This window comes from Chaetodon trifascialis, chromosome 15, assembly GCF_039877785.1.
Source record: "Chaetodon trifascialis isolate fChaTrf1 chromosome 15, fChaTrf1.hap1, whole genome shotgun sequence".
In the NCBI taxonomy this organism is placed as follows: domain Eukaryota; kingdom Metazoa; phylum Chordata; class Actinopteri; order Chaetodontiformes; family Chaetodontidae; genus Chaetodon; species Chaetodon trifascialis.
The window spans coordinates 5,892,652-5,918,366 of NC_092070.1; the positions used below are offsets into that span (position 1 = coordinate 5,892,652).

The window sequence follows — 25,715 nt, forward strand, 5'->3', positions numbered from 1 at the left end:
ATCTGTTTATGAATTCATTTCCTTTTCTCTCTTATTTTCTTCTGAATTATTGACTGACTTTTACAGGGCAGCTGTACACAGTATGCTCAATATTTGGAATCAGAACGTCAATCTGTTCCCAGTATATAGAAGAAAAACATGCACTGTCCATGTTCTCTGCAGTGCATTTTACAAACATCTAAAGTATGCAATAATTTGCTAGTTTATAGATTTTAATTGATTGAATTTGAATAGATTGAATTAGTTCTGGAATTAGTTCAGAACTTGCTTATTTTAGTACATACACAGATAAGTTTGCAATAGTTGAGCAACTACTCTTAGTTCGAACAGTACTTTTTCTCAGCTGTATGACACAGCAGCAATGACAGTGACAGTCAGTGTCACAAACAATGATGCCGGGGTGTTCATAGCCTACAAATTCCCTTCCATTTACTCCTCTGCTCAATTCACAGGACTGTTTTACAACACAATACAAGACAACACTATTGTCTAAATTGGTGGAAATTTGCCTTTGAATGTAAATGTTGACCTGGTGGTGGTGTTAGAGGAAAAGTCAATGGACCACCAAAATCAGTGAGATTTATCCTCTGGGAACATAAAGAGAAAGCTCAAGGAAGACATTCATATCAGCAACCATATGGAACTGCTATCTCTCCACATGTACGGCGACTGAAATTCCACAATTACAGGTCATCTGACAACAACTGAACCATCTCCATGACAAGGGAACAAATGCCATCGGCTTGTGAGATGTGGCTGAGTCCACCAGTGCTTTTCTTAAGTGTATTTTCCAGAAGGAGGCTCACAGAGATAAATCAGAATGGCATCTGGGAGACAGATGAATCTCAAAAAAATTAGTAGTTGCCTCAAATGTTACTTGTGTTGTAGCACTCCAAAGTTTCACACGATTGAGTTGTTGAACTTGGTTGAAAAAACAGCAGAAAAGGGGAAGTGTTTCAGCAAGACCAGCAGTGTTTAAGGTCTCAGCTATGAGTTGAGTTTTCTATCCTCTGCTGTGTCACTGACCACTCATACAGAGCATCCTCTCTGTCTCAGCCATGAGGAGCACACCAAAGACAACCTCGATCTTTTTGATCATAGGTGAGAAGCATTTTCACACACTGGAATTTCTTGTTTCTTTTTTCTATGCAGATAGTAGAGGAAGGAGGACTTTCAGAATTAGTGTTCAGTTCTCATTTCATTTAATTGAATTTGGAAGCTAAATCACAAAGAGGGCGTCTTATATTTCAACTATTTTTCATCTTAAATAATGAGACATGGTATTTTTGTCTTCCCTGCAGTCTCTCTTGGGTTGGCCTTATCTTCACCTGTTGCAGGTCAGTCCATTCTCCTTTGTAAAAGCCTCCATGTAGACATTGAAATGTTGTACATTACTGTATGTCTTTTCTTTCTATAGACATTCAGGTCAGATTAGCTGGGTCAGGGTCTACTCGGTGCTCTGGAAGAGTTGAAATCTATTACAACAGAACCTGGGGAACAGTCTGTGATGACGGCTGGGACTTAAATGATGCCATGGTGGTGTGCAGACAGCTGGACTGTGGTTCAGCACTGAGTGCCCCTGAGTCAGTCCAGTTTGGTGAAGGAGCTGGCCCCATCTGGCTCGATGAGGTGGACTGTTCAGGAAGTGAAAAGTCTCTAACTGAATGTCAGCACGCAGGAGTTGGGACACACAACTGTGGACATGGTGAGGACGCTGGTGTGGTCTGCTCAGGTGAGATGACGTTTGGATCCCTTACAGAATATCAAATAAATGTAAACGTTTCCTCTACAGTTCTGCATTTCTATCATCCAGTCATTGGGTTGACTACGGTGAGCACAGTCATGACACAAGTCTTATGTCTTTGGTTGTGGGAATGATCTTTTCTTCCTTTCATAATAGCTTCGACACAATGTCTGACAAAATTATAGACCATCAATTTCACAAACTAATGACAAACACAAAAAGAAATGCTTTGCACTAAAGATGTGTTCTCTGTGTTTTGTCTCTAGGCATGCCAATCAGATTATCTGTGTCTGCTTTGTGCTCTGGAAGAGTTGAAATCTATTACAACAGAACCTGGGGAACAGTCTGTGATGACGGCTGGGACTTAAATGATGCCATGGTTGTGTGCAGACAGTTGGACTGTGGTTCAGCACTGAGTGCCCCTGAGTCAGCCCAGTTTGGTGAAGGAGCTGGCCCCATCTGGCTCGATGAGGTGGACTGTTCAGGAAGTGAAAAGTCTCTAACTGAGTGTCAGCACGCAGGATTTGGGACACACAACTGTGGACATCGTGAGGACGCTGCTGTGGTCTGCTCAGGTGAGACGACGTTTGGATCCCTTACAGAATATCAAATAAATGTAAATGTTTCCTCTACAGTTCTGCATTTCTATCATCCAGTCATTGTGGCTTATGATCAACACAATATGTCACACACACACACACACACACACACACACACACACACACACACACACACACACACACACACACACACACACACACACACACACACACACAGAAAGAGAGATGTAAACAGGAAGCAATATTGAAATAATATACACTATCTAGTATTTCTCTTGACCACATTCTTTCTCTAATCTTAACCAAGTGTGGGTTTTTTTTGTTTCTTTAACTCTTTATCTCCTTTATGTTGTCCACACAATGTGATGTTGCAATAAAATGGATAACACCCTATAGCAGAAACAGGAGAAACAGGCCTAAATTTCTTGCTGGTGTAATTGTTTTATTTCTCTTTGTAATAGTTGGTACACACATAACATAAAGTTACATAATGTAATGTTTTTACCATGATACTTTCAACACTAAATAGTTTTTTATGCCTAAACCTAGGGAAACAACCATTTCCCACTTTGCATACATGTGGACAAAGGTCTGGTTCAACCTAAACCACAGGCCAACATTTCACAACATTCACCATGATAACTAAGATGTGGTACACCTATTGCTGGTCCTCTCCAACGGTCATACATAATCAGTGGCCATTGACCTATTTGTCCTTTAAGTATGAGGACATGTTGAACATGAGGCATCCCCTGGAATTCTAAATAAGTTTCCATCACTGAACACTGAATAAACACAATGAAAAAAGAAGAGACCATTTACTACATGGCCTACTTAGCCATGGCAGAAGCACAAATATCAAGAAAAATGACCAAATCTAAACAGGTTGACAGGATCAGGCAAGGGAAACTCTCTGCTCCTGACACGCTCCTGGTGGGGTTTTAAGCCACGTGGAGGACAGATCAAAACCGCGATGAAGCCAGAAAACGACCCTACGGTGCCACTTGGAATCTTTGTGTTACTCTTTCTAGTGATTGCGTCCATCAAGGATAATATCCATCAGTCTGCTTAGAGATCATCGAAAATCAGTGTTTCCTGATAACTTCATGCATTTGGTGATCTGGTGATTGTTGTCTGTGTACCCATGGCAACAGTGCAGGCATGGTGCAGCTTCTTCATCTACTCCATGGCACCGTCTCTTTTCACAAACCAAAGCATGATGAAATGATGGATATTTTTAAGGATACACTGTTGAATGTTTTTCTCTCCTAGGGCGTTTGCTGTTGGTCTTCTCAGTGGTTGTTGGGATCCTGCTGCTGCTCTTGCTGGTCCTGGTGGTGGTGGTCTGTCTGCTTTGCAGGAGAAGACAAGCAGCCAGGCAGCCTGGAGCCATCGTCCAAACTCAATGTCTGTGCTCACCAGACACACAATACATACCATTAATTGTGCTGTTTGTTTTTCAGATTTTCAAGACAGACTTATGTCAGATTTCTTCTGATGCTTGTGTTTCAGTGATGGTCAGGAGCAATGATGAAGATGACATTAAAAAGGATGAGGAGGAGAGGGTCAATGTTGGCGTTGAGTCAGGGGACACCTACAGGAAACGGACAGAGCAAGCAGGGGAAGTGGGGGATGACGACAGTGATGACCATGATTATGAGGAAGAGGAGATTGATGACAACTATGTAGTGGCTGAGGGTTTTTTTGTTAAAGAAAAAAACAGTGGTGATGACTATGTAAATGTAACCCAGCCATGTAGTGAACAAGCTGTGTACATTGGTGGAGAGTATGAGGATATTTATGAAAACTGTTAGATTTCCACTTGTCAAAAGTGTCACATTGATTAGTATGTGTAAAGCATTCAACTTCTGACCCATGTCAACATTTTCTTTTAGAAACTGTGAAATGTGAATCTCTATTTTTGAATCTCTCATTTTGAAGAATTGGAACTGGAAGGCAAAATATTCAGTGATATATACTAATATTAGAGGACTGAAGTTGATTCTTTATTGCACTGGGAGTCAGTTATGTGTTGAACATGTCATGAAACGTGTGTAAGAACTCACGTTGAACAACTGAAACTGAAGCCTTCCTCTTGTTTGTTTTGTAATCCATCCAAGAAGGTTTGACCACAGTCTATCCTGTATGACATTACAATTACAATTTGTCATTCGGCAGACGCTTTTATCCAAAGCAACCGCCATATTAGATTTTCATACATCACAAGCAAGGTTCTAGATGGGACAGAACAACAAATGTCCTAACGCACCTTTCTGGTTCAACTGGACATAGGTGTTACGAGACAGTGCTACAAAGTAATGAAAACAAAGCATAGAGTTGACTGAGAGGTTTTTTTTTTTTGTTTTTTTTTTTTAATGAAACAAGGTGTTCAGTAAAGAGCTTGGTCTTTAGTCTTTAGTCTTTTTCGACTCGAATGGAGTTTGGTATCTTGTTCCACCACTGGGGAACCACAGAAAAAGAGTCTAGCTAGAGACTTGGAGCCTTTTGGAAGTGCCAGCACCAGGCACCTTTCCTGGAACGCAGTGAGCGGAAGGGAGCATAAACCTGAATGAGGGAGTTCAGGTTGGTCAGAGCAGTTTTGGCGGCAATTTTGTAGGAAAGCATCAAGGACTTATACTTGATGTGGGCAGCAACTGGGACCCTGTAGAGGGATATGTACAATGGAGTGACATGCGCTTGTCTGTGCTGGTTAAATACCAGGTGGGCCACTGCATTCTGTATCATCTGCAAAGGTTTTAACTAGCATGCTGGGAGTCCTGCCAGTAAGGAATTACAATAGTCGAGGCGTGATAGTATCAGCGCTTGTACTAGGAGTTGTGTTGCATGCTCAGACAGGTAGGGTCTGATCTTCCTGATGTTGTACAGGGCAAATCGGCATGACGGAGCAACAGAGGCCACATGCTCTTTAAAAGTTAGTTTGTCATCAATCATGACATCCAAGTTTCTGCCAGATTTTGTGGGAGTGAGCAGAGCTGAGTCAAGCTGGATACTGATCTGTTGTTGTATAGAGGGACTGGCTGGGATGACAAGGAGCTCAGTCTTTGACAGGTTAAGCTGAAGGTGTCGCTCCTTCATCCATGCAGAGATATCAGCGAGGCATGCCGATATCTGAGCCGAGACAGTGGGATCATCTGGCGGGAATGAAAGGAGGAGCTGGATATCGTCAGCATATGAATGGTATGCGAAGCCATGTGAGCGGATGACTGCACCAAGTGCGGTGGTGTATATTGAGAAGATGGTCCAAGCACTGACCCTTGAGGTATCCCTGTGGACAGTGGCAGTGGGATTTAGGCAGTGGGACTTCTCCCCAGGGCTGCACGGTGGAGCAGCAGGTAGTGCACATGCCTCACAGCAACAAGGTTGCCGGTTCAATTCTCAGGTCGAGCCTTTCTGTGTGAAGTTTGCATTTTCTTCCTGTGCATGCGTGGGTTCTCTCCGGGTACTCCGGCTTCCTCCCACAGACCAAAAACATGCTCATTAGGTTGATTGGTGACTCTAAAATTGCCCCTAGGTGTGAGTGTGTGTGTGAATGGTTGTTTATTTGTGCCCTGCGATCGGCTGGCGACCGGTCCAGGGTGCACTCCGCCTCTCGTCTGTTGACAGCTGGGATAGGCTCCAGCACCCACCACAACCCCAAAAGGGATATGCGGACTTCTCCTCTCCAAGAAACTGCAAAGGATCTCCCTGAGAGGTAGGACTCAGCGAGTGTGGAGTGGATTTTGTGGTTAACCTTGTCATAGGTGGCTGATAAGTCAAGCATTAGTAAAACAGAGGAGGGTTATAATACATAACCCAGTGCCTCAGAATCACCTTGAGATTAGAATGAAGTGACTGAAACATGTAGTTATTTAATTAATTTTCAAAGCTGAAGCACCTTTAAGTGCGTTCGATAAAAGTAGCATATTGCCCCTTCACTGTGATGTTTGAGCTTCACTGTGTGGGATGCTTTAGGTGCAGAGTTTGTCTTCACATTTGTCTGCTGAAGACAGAAAGCTTCTCTGGGCTCTATTTTCGACTCCGCCGCCAGCGCAGCGCAGTGGTATTTTCGAGCGGTGCAGGCAGGCGCACGGCGCACTTGGTATTTTGGTAAACCGAGGCGTACAGGGGTGCGTCAGGATTGGTGTTGCAGTGCAGTAGGGGGGAGGTGTCGGCATAATGAGCCGGCGCATTGGAATTTTCGACCATTTTGGTCTGTGCCGGCGGCGTAAAAGTGCGCTAAAAGCTCACCACCTCAGACCTGGTCAACTCTGTGCACCAGCGGCGCAAGTGGAGTTTCGTAAACCCGCGGAGTCGTGCGCTCACGTCACCAACACCTCACAATCAGGTTTCCACAGTGTCTGGCATTTCACTGCGATCAATTATTAGCAACAGCCGCAATTCAATGCAACTATCTGAGTCAGCACATACAGTCAGACCTAAATTTATATATTTTGATCCGTATCTCATCTGACCACATCGAAAGCGCGTTCGGCACACGTAATGGTCACTCACCCTGACCGAATGTACACAGGTAAAAGAGGAATGTCTGGTGATCTGTGACTCAAATTGTCTGGTGACAAACGTGTATGCCAGTTTCCCCGGGTCGGCACATGATTCGTTCATCGTGGCGAATTCTAGCATCCCTGCAGTCTTTCAGGGGGACACCCCTCTGGATGGGTGGCTGCTAGGTAATAATGGCTATCCACTGAAAACATGGTTGATGACGCTATATATCACACCGTCAACAAGACGGCAGCATGGTTTTAACGGTGTTTTCAGCAGTGCTCGGTCAGTCATCGAACGCACACTGCGATCAATAATTAGCAACAGCCACGATTCAATGCAACTATCTGAGTCAGCGCATACAGTCAGACCTATATTTTGATCAGTATCTCACCTAACGACATTGCAAGCGCGTTTGGCACACGCAATGGTCACTCACCCTGACCGAATGTACACATGTGAAACAGGAATGAATGCAGATGGAACAGAGCTCACAGGGTCTGAGGAAGGGAAAAGAGACAGTGGGTGACCGTGGACAACATGAAAAGGAGAAAAACCAGATCATACAGAGGGTAGGGAGTTATGGGCGAGTTCAATCCAGACCAGTTGTGACGACCAGGTGTGTGGCTCCCAACAGCCCACAGAACTCCTTCCAGAACCTGGAGATGAACTGTGGGCCTTGGTCGGAGACCAAATCCTCGGGGAAACCATGAATCCTGAAAACATGGCTGATCAGAGCCTTGGCCGTTTCCTTGGCTGAGGGGAGCTTGGGAAGCAGGATGAAATGAACCATCTTAGAGAGTCTGTCAACTACATTCAGAACCACAGTGTTACCACTAGAGGCGGAAAGACCCGTGACAAAATCCAGAGAGATGTGGGACCATGGGCGTTTGGGCACAGGGAGAGGTTGGAGCTCCCCCCGTGGTCTCTGATGGGACACTTTAAACATGGCACAGACATCAGACATTGCAAGCGTGAACATAATCAGTAACATCCCCTTTCATTTTGGGCCACCAAAAACACTGCAGAGTCTTGAGGATCCTCGGGTGGCAAGCTACCTTATTGGTGTGTCCCCAATTCCCCCCCCCCCCCCCCCCCCCCCCGGAGTTCTGGGACCACAAACAGCTTGTCCTCAGGACAATCCGGGGGAACCTGGACCTTTGTGATGGCTTCGCTTTGACTTTGTCCTCCACTCCCCATGAGAAGGCCGAAACAAAGCAGGATTGAGGGAGGATGGTTTTGGGAGTCTGATTAGAATTTTCTGGGTCATACAACCGGGAGAGAGAGTCAGGTTTGGTGTTTTTGGAGCCGGGACGGAATGAGAGGATGAAGTCAAAGCGACTAAAGAAAAGGGACCACCTGGCCTGCCTGGAATTCAGCCTTTTGGCGGATTTGAGATACTCTTAATTTTTATGGTCTGTCCAGACTTGAAATGGTTGTTGAGCTCCCTCTAGCCAGTGCCTCCACTCCTGCAGAGCCACCTTAACCGCCAGCAGTTCTCTATCTCCAACATCATAATTGCGTTCAGCACTAGTGAGTTTTTTGGACAGGAAGGCGCATGGGTGCATTTTCCCAGTCCCCGAATTGATCTGTGAGAGGACCGCCCCGATACCGACCTCGGAGGCGTCAACCTCCACTACGAACTGCTGGGGAGGGTCTGGGAGTGTGAGCACGGGTGCTGAGGTGAAGCTCTTCTTAAGACTGTTAAAGGTGTCGTCGCACTCTGTGGACCAGACAAAAGCTTGGTTAGGAGAGGTCAGGATATGTAATGGTGCAGCAATGGAGCTATAATTGTATAGCTATAAATTTGTGGTAAAAATTAACAAAACCAAGAAACCTCTGAACCTCCTTTCTAGAACGTGGCATGGGCCAGTCTGCAACCGCAGACACCTTAGCAGGATCCATTTGGATCTCCCCCTCTGACAACACAAACCCCAGTAATGACACCGAGGGTTTGTGAACTCACATTTCTCAGCCTTGACGAACCGCTGGTTGTTGAGCAGCCGCTGTAGCACTTTCCAAACGTGGCCTATGTGAGTTCCCTCATCGGGGGAGAAGATTAAGATGTCGTCAAGATACACAAAAACAAATACATTGAGCATATCTCGTAACACATCGTTTACCAGGTTCTGAAAGACAGTAGGAGCGTTAGTTAAACCAAATGGCATGACCAGATATTCGTAATGTCCAGTGGGAGTGTTGAATGCCGTCTTCCACTCGTCCCCCTCCCTGACGTGTACCAGATGATAGGCATTGCGTAAGTCTAACTTGGTGAAAACCTTGGCTCCGTCCAGGAGTTCAAAGGCTGTGGAGATGAGGGGTAGAGGGTACCTGTTCTTGATTGTTATGTCGTTGAGTCCCCGATAGTCTATGCAGGGGTGCAGGGACTTATCCTTTTTCTCGACGAAGAAGAATCCTGCTCCTTCGGGCGAAGACGAGGGGTGGATTATCCCTGTGGCGAGAGAGTCCTGGATGTACTCCTCCATAGTACGTCATTCTGAGGAAGAGAGAGAAAACAGCCTGCCCCTAGGTGGAGTGGCTCCTGGTAACAAGTCAATGCCACAATCGTAAGGGCGGTGAGGAGGCAGTGACTTTAGCTTTAGTTTTGCAGAATACTGCAGCTAAATCATGGTAGCAGGTGGTACTCCAGAAAGATCAGGGTAAACAGAAGCTGAGACCGACTGAGGAGGAAAACATGAGTGATAACAGTCTTGGCTCCATGACACTACATGACCCTTAACCCAGTCAAAATTGGGGTTATGTTTGATTAACCAGGGGTGCCTGAGGATAGCCAGATGGGGCATGGCTGGGAAAACATGAAAACAGAGAGTCTCAGTATGGTTATCAGGAAACATGATTTTAACAGGTTGAGTGTGGTGAGTAATCTGACCCAGCGAAATACCATCAACAGCATTAACATCCATGGAGGTTTGTAAGGGGAGCTGGCGCAGACCCAGACTCCTGGCAAGGGAGAGATTCATCAGATTGGCATCGGAGCCTGAGTCAACAAAAGTGGGCACCGTTATAGATGCGTCTGAATGGAAATGAACCTTGACTTGATAATGAGCAGGATTGTGTACAACAATGTTCTGGCTCACCTTTACAGTAATCCTGGAACCGTATTTAGCAGTCTTAACATGGCAGTCGGCTACCTGATGTCCCAAAAGCCCGCAGTAAAAACAGCGTCTGTTCCTCTGCCGGCGCAGGCACTCCTCATAGGGGAGACAGGTGTTCCTAGCTGCACCAGCGTCGGCTGGTGGGAGGACGGAGGCAGAGGGCGGCCGAAGGCGGTTGGGCTGGTCCGACGAAAAGCCACTTCTGTCCCGGTGAGGCGGAGTGCGCACCGGGAACCGACCTCGGTCCAGATCTTGCTCCATGAACTCTCGATGTTAGAGGTAGCCGCAGCCGGAGCTAGGCTGCTGGACCTCTCAAGAAGCAGGTTAACCTGAGAGCCCAGAGTTTGCATTATAGAGTCCTGCCGAGTGGCTAGGTCTCTCAGACTTGAGCACAGGGTAGCGAGCCATTGTTCTTGCTCAGCTAGTTTCTGTCCCTGAGCTCTAAGGGCGATACGAACCGGGTCCATGTCGGCTGTGTCCATTCTGGCCAGTTCGTTCTGTCGTGAACTTAAGGCACAGAGCAGGCGGACGCAAATGCACAGCTTGGATGGTTCAAGCAAAAGGCAGGTTTATTTCCAGAGTTCGGTACACAGGAGATCAAAAAACGACGGGCAGAGGTACTGTATCCAAGAACGAGAGGCTAAAGGCAAGGTCAAGACAAAAAACAAGGTCGAGTACGAAACAGACTATGACAAGAAATAACGCTGGTACGAGGACTGTGAAGTGCAACGAAGTGGCGACGAGACTGCGAGACACACAGGGTAAAATACAAGAGGTAATCAGGGGAGATGGGAAACAGGTGGGGAGAACAATCAGGGAGCAGGTGTGACGAGACAGGGGAAGGGCGTGGAGGGAGTGAACCTAAAACAGAAACACAAGGTTAGTGATATCAAAATAAAGCAGGAAAGACAAGACATGAAATGTGCACAAAATAATACAGAGACTAGATACACATGACAGTCGCTGTGCCGACCAGAAACAGCCGTGGCATCCTACAGAGCATATATACTGCATCTATCTCAGAGCACTCGAGAGACAGAGAGAGACAGACACATGGAAAAAACGTAAGTGATGATCGTTGTCCGCTATTACCCACGTCATTTCATTCCAAATACAAATGTTATCATAGTAATGCTTAACGTTATCTACAAAGATGGAGTGCATCATTGCTTTGAGAGGGATGAGGAGGAGGCAGAAAATTTACCATCTAAAGACCTCATATTTAGACATCAGAATCAGAATCACAATCACAAATCCTTTATTCATCCCAGAGGGGAAATTGTTTTTGTTGCAGTACTCCTTTCAAGAATGGAATTAGAATAAAATTAGAAAAGAAAGAAAAGAGAGAGAACTATATATATATAAAGCAAATATAAAAACAAAATATTTAAATTGAGAATATATATGTAACCAAAATATACCACAAAATGTAGAACAGAATATAAAACAATATATATACTGAAAATAAACATTATATAAAAACAGGTGTGTAATACAAACGCATGTCATGAGACATGAGTGACGTCAGTCTCCTCCTGGGAGAAGTTTGGGTGTTCCTGTGGGGTCTCAGTCATCCTAGAAACCTGCCATGCGCCTGGCCAGCGACGTTCTTAAGGGTGAGGCAAGGAGCTGCTGTGATTGGTGAAAATTTGACTCGGCTGTGTCAAACCCAGGGAGTTTCACCTGTGTACATTCGATCAGGGTGAGTGACCATTACGCGTGCCGAACGCGCTTGCGATGTGGTCAGATGAGATACTGATCAAAATATATAAATTTAGGTCTGACTGTATGTGCTGACTCAGATAGTTGCATTGAATCGTGGCTGTTGCTAATTATTGATCGCAGTGTGCGTTTGATGACTGACCAAGCACTGCTGAAAACACCATTAAAACCACGCTGCCGTCTTGTTGACGGTGTGATATATGGCGTCATCAACCACGTTTTCAGTGGATAGCCATTATTACCTAGCAGCCACCCATCCAGAGAGGTGTCCCCCTGAAAGACTGCAGGGATGCTAGAATTCGAGTCATGTGCAGACCTGGGGAAAGTGGCATATACGTTTGTCACCAGACAATTTGAGTCACAGATCACCAGACATCCCTGTTTCACCTGTGTACATTCAGTCAGGTTGAGTGCCGAACGCACTTGCGATGTGGTCAGATGAGAGACGGATCAAAATATATAAATTTAGGTCTGACTGTATATGCTGACTCAGATAGTTGCATTGAATTGCGGCTGTTGCTAATTATTGATCGCAGTGAAATGCCAGACACTGTGGAAACCTGACTGTGAGGTGTTGGTGACGTGAGCATACGACTCCGCCAGTTTACGAAAATCCACTTGCCCGGCGGTGTGCCACTGGTGCACAGAATTGACCAGGTCTGGGGTGGCGAGCTTTCAGCAAATGGCTCATTATGCCTACACCTCTTCCCTACTGCACTGCAACGCCCATCCTGACGCACCCCTGTACGCCTCGGTTTACCAAAATACCAAGTGCGCCATGCGCCTGCCTGCGCTGCTTGAAAATACCACTGCGCTGGCGGCGGAGTCGAAAATAGAGCCCAATAGCTCAGAAATGAAGTGCATGCATTTAACAGTGAGTTCTGTACTTTTTTGAATCAAAATTGAAACTGTGGAAGCAATAAAGCTGACAGAGCCATTCAAGCTGCTGAGTATGTGGTGAACGCATTCCCCTGGTGCTGCAGCTTTTGTGGCATGCACTCTTTATTATTGAGATTTTGAGATTACGCCTCTGTAATTTGAGCTGAAAAGAAACCACCAGACAGAGAAAGCGGAAGTGTTTCAGGAAGGACAAGCAGTGTCAAGTGTTTCTGTGCAGCATGGTTTTCAGTTCAGTTTTCTGTCGTCTCTGAGCAGCCTTTGTGTCAGCCATGGGGAGCATCCGACAGAGAAACCTTTGCTATCTGGTGCTGGGTAAGACAGGCATTGCAAATTTTAATAAACAAAGCAGCTTTTTTAATGTGGCATAGCTGTTTCATTGTGTACTACAGATCAAAGTCCCTTTGAGTCATTTTAAGTTTAGATGTCATTCTGTTTATTTGAATATCAAACGGAATCTCAAACAGAATCAAGAGCAACTTTTATTTCTGCACTTTACAGCTAAATGAATATAATGAGTCACACCATATTTTCCCTTCTATAGCCTCTTGCCTCTTGACCTCAACTTTCACTGCTGCAGGTCAGTCCACTCTCCTGTGTGATGCATGAAATCTTTTAGTTTTCAGTTTACATTCTTTGTAAATATTAAAATAATTAATGTTATGTTTTACATGCCTGACAGGTGTAAAGGTCAGATTAGCGGGTTCTGGGTCTACTCGCTGCTCTGGAAGGGTTGAAATCTATTACCGCGATGTCTGGGGAACAGTCTGTGATGATAGCTGGGACTTAAATGATGCTATGGTGGTGTGCAGACAGTTGGGCTGTGGTGGGGCGCAGAGTGCGCCTCAGTCAGCCCACTTCGGTCAAGGAGCTGGACAAATCTGGCTCGATGAGGTGGACTGTTCAGGAAGTGAAATGTCTCTAACTGAGTGTCAGCATGCAAAATTTGGGACACACAACTGTGGACATGGTGAGGATGCTGGTGTGGTCTGTTCAGGTGAGAAATTTCTTGGTTAACCATTTTAATAAATGTGTCGGTGATCCTGTCATTGTGGCTTGTGATGCCGCAGCAGTTCAGATGTAGCACTGGAAAAACCACACACTGCAGCATGCTTTAGAACTGAAGAACGGAACAAGTATGAAATGTTGCTTATTACACAGGAAATTAAACTGGAACGTAAGTGAACACGTTTATCAAGTGTTTAGTGTACTGTGACAAATTACATTCTGTGAGTGATTGAAAGTATGTAAATTCATCAAAACCAGATGTGTTCTCTCCAGCAATGATTTTTCTTTTGTGTTCTGAGACTAGGTGGTCAGATCAGAGTAGCTGGGTCTGGGTCCCCTCGGTGCTCTGGAAGAGTTGAAATCTATTACAACGGTGCCTGGGGAACAGTCTGTGATGACGGCTGGGACTTAAATGATGCTAAGGTGGTCTGCAGATACTTGGGCTGTGGTTCAGCACTGAGCGCCCCTCAGTCAGCCCACTTTGGTCAAGGAACCGGACAAATCTGGCTTGATGATGTGACCTGTTCAGGAAGTGAAAAGTCTCTAACTGAGTGTCAGCACGCAGGATTTGGGACACACAACTGTGGACATGGTGAGGATGCTGGTGTGGTCTGCTCAGGTGAGAAATTTCTTGGTTAACCATTTTAATAAATGTGTCATTTTTCGGTGATCCTGTCATTGTGGCTTGTGATGCCGCAGCAGTTCAGATGTAGCACTGGAAAAACCGCACACTGCAGCATGCTTTAGAACTGAAGAACGGAACAACAAGTATGAAATGTTGCTTATTACACAGGAAATTAAACTGGAACGTAAGTGAACACGTTTATCAAGTGTTTAGTGTACTGTGACAAATTACATTCTGTGAGTGATTGAAAGTATGTAAATTCATCAAAACCAGATGTGTTCTATCCAACAATGATTTTTCTTCTGTGTTCTGAGACTAGGTGGTCAGATCAGAGTAGCTGGGTCTGGGTCCCCTCGGTGCTCTGGAAGAGTTGAAATCTATTACAACGGTGCCTGGGGAACAGTCTGTGATGACAGCTGGGACTTAAATGATGCTAAGGTGGTGTGCAGATATTTGGGCTGTGGTTCAGCACTGAGCGCCCCTAAGTCAGCCCACTTTGGTCAAGGAGCTGGAGAAATCTTGCTTGATGAGGTGACCTGTTCAGGAAGTGAAAAGTCTCTAACTGAGTGTCAGCACAGAGGATTTGGGAAACACAACTGTGAACATGGTGAGGACGCTGGTGTGGTCTGTTCAGGTGAGATGACATTTTGAATTCCTTATCTGACATATGTTGTAATCATAATCATAATTATAATAACATGTAATTATCATAATAACAGCCTGACTGACAGTCCGAAGGGTGTCTCGTGTTCTGGGAGACAGCACAGTTTACATACAAAGTCTGCCTTAAAACTACACTGGTGTTGGGTAAAACCAAACAGTTCCCAAAACTGGACCAACATAGGAAATGTGTTTATTTTTACTCTCAAAAAATGTATAATCTTGTTCATCAAGAGTCATTGTTAAAAAAATACATTTGACACATGACATACCCCCTGTAGCCTTGACAGGTGGCTCTGAAATATTAACCAGGAAAACCACCAGCTCTGCCAAAGTTAAAGTCAGTGTTATCACCAGTGAGCAGCTGCTTTGTGCAGCCCTGTTTTTATCATCATGGTAAAAACTGAATGAGCCCTACAACTCATAATAAAGCCCAAAGGAAAGGCAGTGTCATGAACACACATAGTAGACTAAATGTGTGACTTAAATGATAATTGGTGCATCCCAAATTCTGACCATGATAGTTGTCTGAGGTGGTTGTTTGTCATGACACGCTTACTGGGCTCTGAAAAACAGAAGGTAAATACAACTCAAATCACTGAATTGTGTTGTTCTTTCAGTGAGCCTCCCAAAGCCCAGCATCTCTACGTCTGCTGGGGAGGTTTCCTGGGGACAGGACGTCAGCATCACTTGTTCAATCTCAACTGACCTTTTGGGTGGAACATTCATTTTGAGCAAACCTTCAAGCTCATTCAAAGAGACCAAAACATCAAGTCGCGAATCTGCTACGTTCATCCGTAGAGTGAGTTTTGATGACGAGGGATCATACCAGTGTCAGTATGAAAAGAGCATTTCAAGTCAACCTTTCAGTTCCCCTTTAAGTGACTCTGTCACACTCTCTGTCACAGGTAAGAAAAAATAATCCCTTTCCTGAACTTGATGTTGCAGTCCAGGTTACATTTAACGCTCTAATATTGTGCTGTTTTTCCAGTGAGCCTCCCAAAAGCCAGAATCTCCATGAATCCTGCTGGTGAGGTTTCTTGGGGTCAGAACGTTGAAATCACTTGTTCGATCTCAACTCAGGTTCTGGGTGGAACATTTATTCTTGAGAGAACATCAGACTCATTCAGAATGACCCAAATGTCAAGTACCAGGCTGGCTACCTTCAGGATGCCTCAAGTGGACTTTAACAATGAGGGACAGTACCAGTGTCAGTATGAAAAAAGCAGCTTAAGTCGAACCTTCAGGTCCCCTCCAAGTGACTCTGTCACACTCTCTGTCACTGGTAAGAAAAATAACAAATCAATAGTATGAGTTATAACACAAAACCAAACAAAAAGTTCTCTGTCAGCATTTTATATTGGTTGGCAATATAAAAACACACTATCCAAAGACAATTTTTGTGAGTGTGTGAGAGATTATTGGAGCCAAAAATGTCTTAATTACAACTTCAGTTCACCTGGATCTAATCTCTCTTGATGTATAAATCCAGGGGGTTTATATTTTAGTCCTGTTGACCCTTTTGTACCCAGTGACGCTGCAGCAGCCCAGCATCTCCCTGACATCTCTGAATGGAGGGTTGGTGTGGAGTCCTGAAGGTGCAGAGGTCACCAGAGGTTACAGCTTTGTCTTCACCTGCTCCATTAACTCCAGCTATTCTGAAGGCTGGTTCTTTCTCATCTTCTCTGATCCCAACATCACTTACACTGAGCCAGCAGTTAACCTCTCAGCCTCTTTTAACTTCCCTGTGGCTGAGTATGAACACCAGGGAAACTACAGCTGTGTGTATGAAGTCACAGTCTCTACAAGGAAATTCAGTTCTACTGCGGCAGCACAGATTGGTGTCATCATTAAATGTAAGTAGACTTTAGAATTTAAGCTAAGCATGTTTATATCTTATAAATAACCACTGAATGGCATGTTCAGAAATTGTCAAAGTGTAATCATGAATCACAAGTTTCTCAGGCGTGGTCCTTTTCTCGCCCCACTACACAAATAAACCTTGATACAAATTAGACACATGGAGACAGAAAGGGAGTAAGAGAAAGAAGCAGAAGCACATGAGAGAGGGAGTGAGAAACGGAAACTGAACTTCACTGTGGTCACTTCCTGAATTTAAAATAAGATCTATTTCTTCTTCTTTCTCTGCAGATTCTCATATAGTTTCAATGTAGAGCCGGGACTCAATGATGCACAATATACAGCGTATGATATGGTCAGACAGAGATTGGTTAAGATTTCTCCCACCTTGAGGCAACTTAAGAGTAACTGGATGGTGTTAATGTGTTAATGAAGGTGCTAATGAAGCTCTTTTTGTAGATTAAAACGAATATGATCAACAGCAGCCTAACTGTTCACCTTTAGGACTGCCTGTCTGAATTCCTGCTGAACAACGATGGGGTCCACCAAGGATCAACATAAACCACTTAAGAGTCTATGTGGTGTAATTAAAATGTAAATGCATGTGTGGGCGGAAGCAGGTTGCAATAATGAAAAAAAAAAGTGTCATAAATCTGGAGAAATATGGGAGAATTGTGACCCTAGCAGCAAACCAGGGAGCCTGAGTAGGATTGGAAAGTGCATATATGCGTAGTTGGTGCACAGATTATTCTGAGAGAGGAAGTCTGAGCCCTGGGGGGGGGAAACAGCGCATTAAACTGAGAGAGAATCAGACATTTTCAGAGGGATAACCTGGTCAAATGTTTTTTTCTCTTCTAGTGCCTTTGTTGATGCTGCTCTCCTCAGCGTCTGCTGGGATCCTGCTGCTGCTGCTGCTGGTCTTGTTGGTGGTCTTTCTGGTCTGCAGGGGAAGACGAGCTAAGCAGCCTGGAGCCCTTGCCCACACTCAATGTCTGTGTTCATCTGTTTCTCCATCTTAAATACACACTCATCAGGTGCTCTCATATGTATTCACATTTTGTTCCACTGCTTGTGTTTCAGTAGCTGTCAGAGTCAGGAACTATTATGAAGATAACGAGGATGAGGAGGAGGATTACGTGAATGTTGATCTCATGGACGTCAAGAGGAATCTTAAAGAGGAAACTGGGAAGATGGAAGAAGAGGACAGTGACAATTATGAGGAGCCAGAGAGTGGCGATGATCATGATTATGAGGATGCCCCCCTCGATGCAGATGTCATACAGGTCAAGCAGGTCTGCAGCAGTGGAGAGGAAAACACAGAGGGAGAAGAAACCAGTGACGATGAAGATGACTATGAAAATGTAACCGAGTCAGCTGATGAACAAATTGTGGGAATTCATGAAGAGGATATTTACCAAAACTTCTGAGCTGGTCAACATATACTGTACCCAGACAAACTACAAAAACTCTTGAATGGACGGCTGTAGATCAAGCGTTTAATATTTGAGTTACGTGGACAAGCCAGGGGAAAAAAAAACATACAATTTCTTGTTAGGGCAGCCTTTTGGTGTAAATTCTAGTTAAAATTCATATATATTATTCTCTCTTGCCCAGGTGCCTTTGTGCCTCCCAGGGTCTTGCAATACTGTTAAACACACTTAAATGTTTAGCCAGACTAGCCTGGAGGCTAAAGGGATGGCAGTGCCAGTCCAGACTGAAATATCTCAACAGCTGTTTGATGGATTGTCATGAACTTTTGTGCAGACATTCATGGTCTCCAGATGATGAAGCCTTCCTTCTCTGCATAAGCTCCGTGGAGCCATTAGCATTGTTTTTTGTAACACCGGGAGAAGTACATTTGGAGTTTGTCATCTGAAAAGCAGCCAGTTTGGGCTGTTGATGACGGTTGTGCTGGTTTATGTAAAACAGTTGTACATTCAGCATTTATCTACAGTCGAGGCTGAACTGACTGGGCAAACAGGTAATGCATGTTAGTTGGTTTTGATAATTTAGATTTTCATGCATAACACAAATGATCATTGAGGTGATTCCCACATTATTAGCTACTGTTGTAACCCTGAGTCAATCTAGTTTCAGTAGCTTTAATTTTTCAGAACCATGAAGCTAGTTTGTATAACTCCAACAAGTACTGGTTGCTGTCTGGACATAATGAAGCTGCCATGTGAGTAAGTGGCAGCGTCATGTGGTCAACAGACTTCCAACAGCAAATTATAGCCCGAAGAGATTGATGAAATGTGCAGAACCACTTCATTTATATGTTTTAGCTGACACATAATATATTAAGTCTTTGAATATTTATTGCATGCATGTTTTTCATGAAAAAGTAATACTACTGTTTTTTTTGTTTGTTTGTTTTTTTTGGAGAACCATTCAAGTCCAGTACGATTCTTGAAACCCATTTCATTGTATTTCAATGTGACCGCTGTAGTTCATCACAACATTCACTTTATATTAATTTACCTCACTGGATAATCAACTGCTACATTTAGCTTCTTGTGTTATCAAAGTAACAGTTAAAAGGAATAAATATTTCACTTTCTTGCTCAGAGTTAGATGAGAAGATTGAAAACACTCATTTCAGTGTGCATGAGAAGCTAATGAAAGCTGTTGATTAGCCAGCACAAAGCCTGCAAACCTGGGGACACAGCTAGCAAAATGAGATATGAATTAATTGTTCATTAGTGAGCTTTAGTGGTGTTGGTCGGTGAATTTTGCTGCCTTTGGACAGAGCAAAGCTGTTTCCCCCTGTTAGGAGTCTTTGAGCTAAGCTAATCTGCTGCTGGTTCCAGCTATATATTAACTGAGCAGACATGAGAAGCAAGCAAGCAAGGTCCAGGGAAAAAAGAAGGCAAGAAACCAAACCGGCAAAGATGAAAGGAAACACACAAACTCAAACACATTGAGGAAGATTAAGACAGCACAGGTGAGACAAATGAGGGACAGGTGACAAAAATCAAACTATGACAAGGGTGGGAAAACACAGGAAGTAAAGCCAAAGATGACACATGAGGACAAAATTCATCTTCAAACAGGAAATAGTAAAACCAAACAAACCAGATGATGACAGTTGAATGTAGTTTTTTGGGGTTCATGTTCGAGTATAAAGTAATTACATCAATAGTGGAGGTAGTTATTGTTAGTGTTGTTTTTAAATCTATTTATACTGGATTATATTTTTAAACAATTTGGAATCTATCCAGTCTTTATATAAGTAAACTGAAATGTTGTTTTCAAGGCAAAATGTTGAATTTAAGCGTATTGTGTTGAAACTATCCCTTACATGTACATGTCTTACTCCAATAAATCTCTCACAGAATTTATTTGAAATATTCTTGTCCATCTTTTTACACATGCACACATATCCCAAATATGACTTATGGGGGGTTTTAAGTTGGATGGCCTCATGCAACCATAAATAATGGCCAGCCTTGGCTGGTTGGTGTATTAATAACCCAGTAACTTATAGCTGAGGAATCGGCAGCCATCTTGAATCTCCCTTTCTATTTCTGTCCCTGGTATCTCCTGGTTCACTGGCACACTTCTTTATTTTTTGCTGTAGCCCTGCTGATGACTCAGAGCTTACGATCTGTCTTTTCTTCTGTCTGACGATGTCTCAATCTGTCATTCAGTTCAGTTGTGTGTATCTGAATCACCAGAAATACAACACAACACAACAAAAGCACAAAGCCTAAAAAGGACCACAACATCTCTGGGACACTCAACAAAAATAACGTTATCATTTAACTCTTTTAAAGCAGCATTAGATGCTTGGACTGCAATGGTAAATACATGAGCAATCATCTGAGTAACCGCTTCATGCTGTTTGTCTCAGCACACAGTAAAAGGCAGAAGTGAGAAATACCACAATGGAGCAGGCATTTCAGCCAATCACATGCAAGCCTGCTCACAGTTTGAGCCAATGACGTGAAAGAAATATTACAGTATAACACCATGGCAGCCACAAATAACTATGACACAGGCTTCTCGTAATGTTAGCAGGCTGGTTTCACACTAACAGTCAAACATGCAGACAGATTCTGGGAGTGTCAATGCTCTGAGCTCGTCCTTTGGAGAAGTAACCTGAGATGAGTGTTGTTCAGACTCCGGACTACACACTCACTTCTAAACAGCTGCTGAAGTCTGATTCTTAGCTGTCACTTTGGATCTGTTTAGGGAAAAATAATGCAAGTAGGAGCATGGCACAAAAAATCACCCAGCTTCTCTAACACCTACACCTTCGCAACTTGGTTTAAACACATTATGGACACAGTGTGTCATTTTAAAATGGATGGCCAAGTTGAAATAAAGCGAATGTCAGGGATTTTGCCTCATTATCCAATCTATTACCACTTGTCCTGGCAGCCTCAATCATTTAAACAAATAAAACAAATTAAAGAACGTCTTTTAAAAGCTTTGGTTTTCTACCTTTTCTTCTCTTCCCCTGAAATCACTGGGAGAACAATACCCCAGACTTGCTTCAAAATTGGCCATTTAAGTTGAGTCTATTCCATTTATTTGTTAACTTGGTCATTAGAAAATTTCTCACCTCTTCTTCCAAATAATAGCCATCATTTTCTGGAAGTTCTTCATTCTAACAGCTGCTCTAACAGTAAACTCAATGAAACCTTAAAATACATATCTTGAATAACTTGAATATTAAATTGACATAATCTAGATGAATGATGTATTTATTGTACAAAAAAGAGAGAGACTTATTTCATGTTAAAAATGACTGAACACATGGTATTAAATGGTCAGTTAGAATCTAGTTGCCAGGTAGAAATCAGAAAAAGTGCACTTTTATTGGCTCAGTGAATAGCTGAGGTTCATTACTGTGGATAGCTTGAGGTGGTTAAGCTATGTCCAGTTTTTACTCTCTCTTTGTGAAGTGGTTTTTGCTTCCAATAACAAGTGTGAAATGAAAAGACATTTACTGAATAAAGTGCCAAGAACAGTCTTTTCACACCCCATCAGTTCTTTTCATTATCATCCCAGGTATTCTCATACTGCGACATGAAAAATGGGCAATGAGTCAATCTTTTTGCTGCTCACACACTTAATAAGTCTGTACCTGCAGCATATATTAAGAGGTAGAAGGTATAGGACTGCAATGTGAACAGAGCCACATGCACACAAACCCAAACAGGATGTGACCATGAGCTGTCTTTAGTCTTTTGATGAGTTGCAGGGCATTCCTGACCTGGCATACGCGAACAAACAGCAGTGACCTCATGGGGTGCAAATAGCACGGAGGGAGGGACGGATCAGGACAGCTGGGGTATATAAAGAAGAGGAGTCCCGTGTAACGTCCCAACCTGACAGAACAGTAGCACGAAGAAGAAACCCTGGAAATTCAGCTCTGACTGTTCACCCAAGCTGTGCTACCAAGAGGCTACGATCCACAACGGTTGCTTTACAAACAAGGTCAAGTTTTCTTTTGACGCTGAGATGATGGCCCAGCACGTAGCCTTGACCAGCCTGTTCGGTGATGACCCTTTCTTCAGCCAGGAGAGGCTGCTGTGGCCACTGCGTCACGAGGCCCTCTCCTCACTACAGCAAGACTTCTTCTACCAGAGAGCCAAGCTGGCCGACAACCTCCTGAGGGAGCTCCACGATGGCCCCCAGCTGCTCAAACTTCACCAGTTTCCCCTCATTTCCTCCACTTTGGCAAGGTTTGTGCAGTAGCTGAGTATCTCAGTAGTGGATACACCTAATTGGCAATGTGTTTTCAGAGCTGGTGTGCCCTGGTCCGAATTAGTATATGAGTTGGTAAAGCTGACTCATTGTGTTTCTTCAAGTCCACCAAAATGCATCACTGAAAGTCTTGTGAAAATGTCCTGTGAGCTCATCAGATTCTGGATGGTTAGACGTGTTTGTGATCCTGTCTGAAGGTCCTGTCTCACCAAATATCAAGAAGGCTGTGTACTTCATCATTAGGCCAGATCAGACCTTGATTCATTCTCTAGCTAGCTGGTAGTAACTGTTGATTTCACTCTCTGGTATCCCAGATTCAGAGTCTGAATCAAGTGAAATAAACCATGCAGGTCTGAAAAGGCTTTAGACACCAGTGGAGTCATGGGGTCAAGGAGCTGATTCTGATCCAGATCCTGATTCTCTTTCAGGCTGAGTGATGATAAAGAGCCACAGAGAGAGAGTCCCAGCACAGAGCTGCAGAAGGAAGCTCAGCAGGCCACAGAAAGCAACGGCGAGCTCTTGGTGACCCTTGATGCACGTGGTTACGCCCCAAGTGACATCACAGTCAAACTGGAGGGGCGGAGCCTGGCAGTGGTGGCCATGAAGCAGGCCGGAGCAGAAGAGAGCCAGTCCTGTTCCTCCTCCTCCTCCTGCGCCTCCTTCTGCTCCTCAGCCTCATCTCAGATGGGATTCGCCCGGAAGATCAACCTGCCTGCTCACCTTGATCTGGCCGGCCTTTCCTGTTCCCTGATGGATGATGGACAGCTGCGTATCCATGCCCCCGTGGCCAAGCAGCCAATCAGTGAGGAGCGCCAGGTGCCCATTCGCTTCAGGACATCGCTGGAATTTCCCATTTCCAAGGACAAGGACGAGGAGGAACACACAGACTAATGCACACACTCCACACATACTATCTGAATGAAAACACATTTTTTTAATTACATAGAATTATATATGTTTTTACCCCCCACACCACACACACACACACACACACATACATACACACACTTCCAGTAAAAGACTGTCTATAATGTGTTAAGTTTACCATTACAAAATGAAGAGAATATTTATTTTATAATTAATTGCAATTTGTATAAACTGTTGAAATAAAGTGTTTGATTTTCAGAAAATGTACATTCTGTTCATACAGCGGCGTCAGCACGGTGCAGGGATTTATTAAATAAAGAGATGAATGCCTTTGTTATGGACTATTGTGACCACATGATGGTGCCAGAAACCAGCTTAGAGAGAGGATGGATCAGCGGGTGAGAGAGAGAGAGAGAGAGAGAGAGAGAGAGAGAGAGAGATAGAGAGAGAGAGAGAGAGAGAGAGAGAGGGAGGAAAAGAAGTAGAAGAGTTCTAAATGCTGGCATTACGTTTAACTCCCCTCAGGTGACAAAATTAGTAACTTTAAAAGGTTCCAGTGACATTTGGTTTCCTGGCAACAAGTTATTTTGTTGGAACAGGTGGCACACCGAAGCAGCAGTTTAATGTTTTATGAGTACTCCATCCCTGAGGGTGCCATGACAGAGGAGAGAGGAAGTAAAGGCATGAGGAGGAAAGAAGCCAAAGAATGGCAGGAGAAGAGAAGAGAAGAGAAGAGAAGAGAAGAGAAGAGAAGAGAAGAGAAGAGAAGAGAAGAGAAGAGAAGAGAAGAGAAGAGAAGAGAAGAGAAGAGTCAGAAACCTATAGACAATTTTTAAAAGATTATTTCAGGAATAAAAAAGTTCTTACGTATCTCTATCAGTATCTAGCCATGCAAATATTTGTGATTTTATCTGCTTGATAGATGTAGTCGTCCCCATGAAAAGTGCATTTTCTTCGGTAACATCTTTGAATGAATCTGAGGTCAGCAGCCCTCATTATTATCTTTTGTACTGTACGAGTAGCCGGAGAGTCATGGTCAAAGCCAACGGTTAATTGTCACAGAAATACCTACAGCCATAGCTAACAACAGCCACAGTCGCAGCAATGGCTGCAGCCGCATCCATAGCAAAAATGGCTGAAGGCACAGTAAAGGGGTGAGCATTTGCACTGTAGTTGTAGTCAGCGGGCATGGCCACAGTTTTGTTTCTCTGTGATAACCACTAACATTTCTATTCTATTGAAGTTTTCTTTCCTCATCTTTCCTTTGAATAATCTTTCTGTGTGACTCTCACTCCCACTGTCTCTGCCTCTCCTCGAATTTTTCCTAGTTGTCCTCCCAGAGTGAAATGTCTTCACAGGCTCTGCAGGGGTTTGTTGTGTGTAGGTGTATGTGATTGTGACTGTGCGTGTGTTTGTGTTATTTGGGTTATTTGTGCATGAGTGCGTACGTTCTTGCATTGATGCAGCTGTTAAGGACCAAATGTGCTCACGAGTACAATGACGTCCTCCAGAGTGAGTGCTTTTTACTGGCAAACGAATGATACAGATACAAGTGTGTGTGTGTGTGTGTGTGTGTGTGTGTGTGTGTGTGTGTGTGTGTGTGTGTGTGTGTGTGTGTGTGTGTGTGTGTGTGTGTGTGAAAATGTATTACTCATATTGTGGGGACATAAATCTCTTCACACAGTCACATTGTGGAGATTCGCCTTCCTTATGGGGACAAAATGTCAGTGTATGTCTCTAGGAAATGAACGCAAGTCTATGTAATGTCCGCAACAATGAGTGTGTGTGTGTGTGTGTGTGTACAGAAAAGCCTGCAAGACTTGCAAATGACATTCCCTTTGCATCCCTGTAATCACCTGGGACACTTCAGCACGCAAACACACACACACACACACACTTGGCAGGAAATGACAGCACACTGTCCACGGCGGCCATTATGAGGTCATAATGTTGATAGATTTTTCAGTCTGTGAGCCTGTAAATGTTGTTTCTCCCGCAAAGAGATTTCCTCAGAGGAGGACGCTGTTTACACATGCAGACAGTTCCCTCTAAACATACAACACTCTCATCTCGATAATCTGATTTATCCTTGTGTGCGCTCTAGTTTAAGTGTCGCCCAATGTGACTTTGCAAACAGTGATGTAAGCAGCAGGGGCAAGCTGTCAAATATGTGAGAAAATAACAGGTTTGTATGGTAGTTTTAACTACAGAAGGTGGTAGATACCATGAGGCAGTAGCAGTAGCTCATTGAGCTTCATGTAACAACAATATTTTTGCATTCTTATCTGAAATATCTTTCTTTTTTTGCTGAGGTTTGTTGGTCAGAGCGGGCTGATTCAGGTTAACCAACCTTAACGTTCTGGTAAGTTCCTCATTTCTTTGTTTGGGGCAAGTTTTATTCCCAAAAATGTTACTCAAAAATAAAAGTTTCAGACTGT

General features: G+C 43.9%; 3 protein-coding genes across 3 annotated transcripts in view; all 3 read left to right on the forward strand.

Annotated features, from left to right (window-relative positions):
* LOC139343486 (SWI/SNF-related matrix-associated actin-dependent regulator of chromatin subfamily E member 1-like) overlaps positions 1–25,715 on the forward strand; it is a 366,467-nt gene that overhangs the window by 100,188 nt on the left and 240,564 nt on the right. The gene's annotated exons all lie outside the window — the stretch shown is intronic.
* On the forward strand, positions 1,059–20,035 carry LOC139343139 (scavenger receptor cysteine-rich domain-containing protein DMBT1-like). Its single transcript, XM_070980615.1, has 15 exons — positions 1,059–1,101; positions 1,418–1,732; positions 2,011–2,319; positions 3,577–3,711; positions 3,817–4,002; positions 12,801–12,857; positions 13,087–13,122; positions 13,225–13,539; positions 13,855–14,169; positions 14,495–14,809; positions 15,456–15,743; positions 15,827–16,120; positions 16,368–16,691; positions 17,554–17,685; positions 17,776–20,035. The coding sequence occupies exons 1-15, from the start codon at positions 1,059–1,061 to the stop codon at positions 18,120–18,122; spliced, it is 3,411 nt and encodes a 1,136-aa protein (XP_070836716.1). The 3' UTR covers positions 18,123–20,035.
* hspb9 (heat shock protein, alpha-crystallin-related, 9) lies at positions 22,129–23,339 on the forward strand. Its single transcript, XM_070981813.1, has 2 exons — positions 22,129–22,388; positions 22,839–23,339. The coding sequence occupies exons 1-2, from the start codon at positions 22,165–22,167 to the stop codon at positions 23,299–23,301; spliced, it is 687 nt and encodes a 228-aa protein (XP_070837914.1). The 5' UTR covers positions 22,129–22,164; the 3' UTR covers positions 23,302–23,339.

What these genes read in the sequence shown, in the direction of transcription:
- LOC139343139 (XM_070980615.1), top strand. Translation starts at nt 1,059, where the DNA reads ATGAGGAGCACACCAAAGACAACCTCGATCTTTTTGATCATAG. An exon ending in TGCTGGTGTGGTCTGTTCAG is followed by an intron (nt 13,540 to 13,854) that starts GTGAGAAATTTC and finishes TTCTGAGACTAG; the next exon opens with GTGGTCAGATCAGAGTAGCT. An exon ending in AGCCCTTGCCCACACTCAAT is followed by an intron (nt 17,686 to 17,775) that starts GTCTGTGTTCAT and finishes CTTGTGTTTCAG; the next exon opens with TAGCTGTCAGAGTCAGGAAC.
- hspb9 (XM_070981813.1), top strand. Translation starts at nt 22,165, where the DNA reads ATGATGGCCCAGCACGTAGCCTTGACCAGCCTGTTCGGTGATGACCCT. An exon ending in ATTTCCTCCACTTTGGCAAG is followed by an intron (nt 22,389 to 22,838) that starts GTTTGTGCAGTA and finishes ATTCTCTTTCAG; the next exon opens with GCTGAGTGATGATAAAGAGC.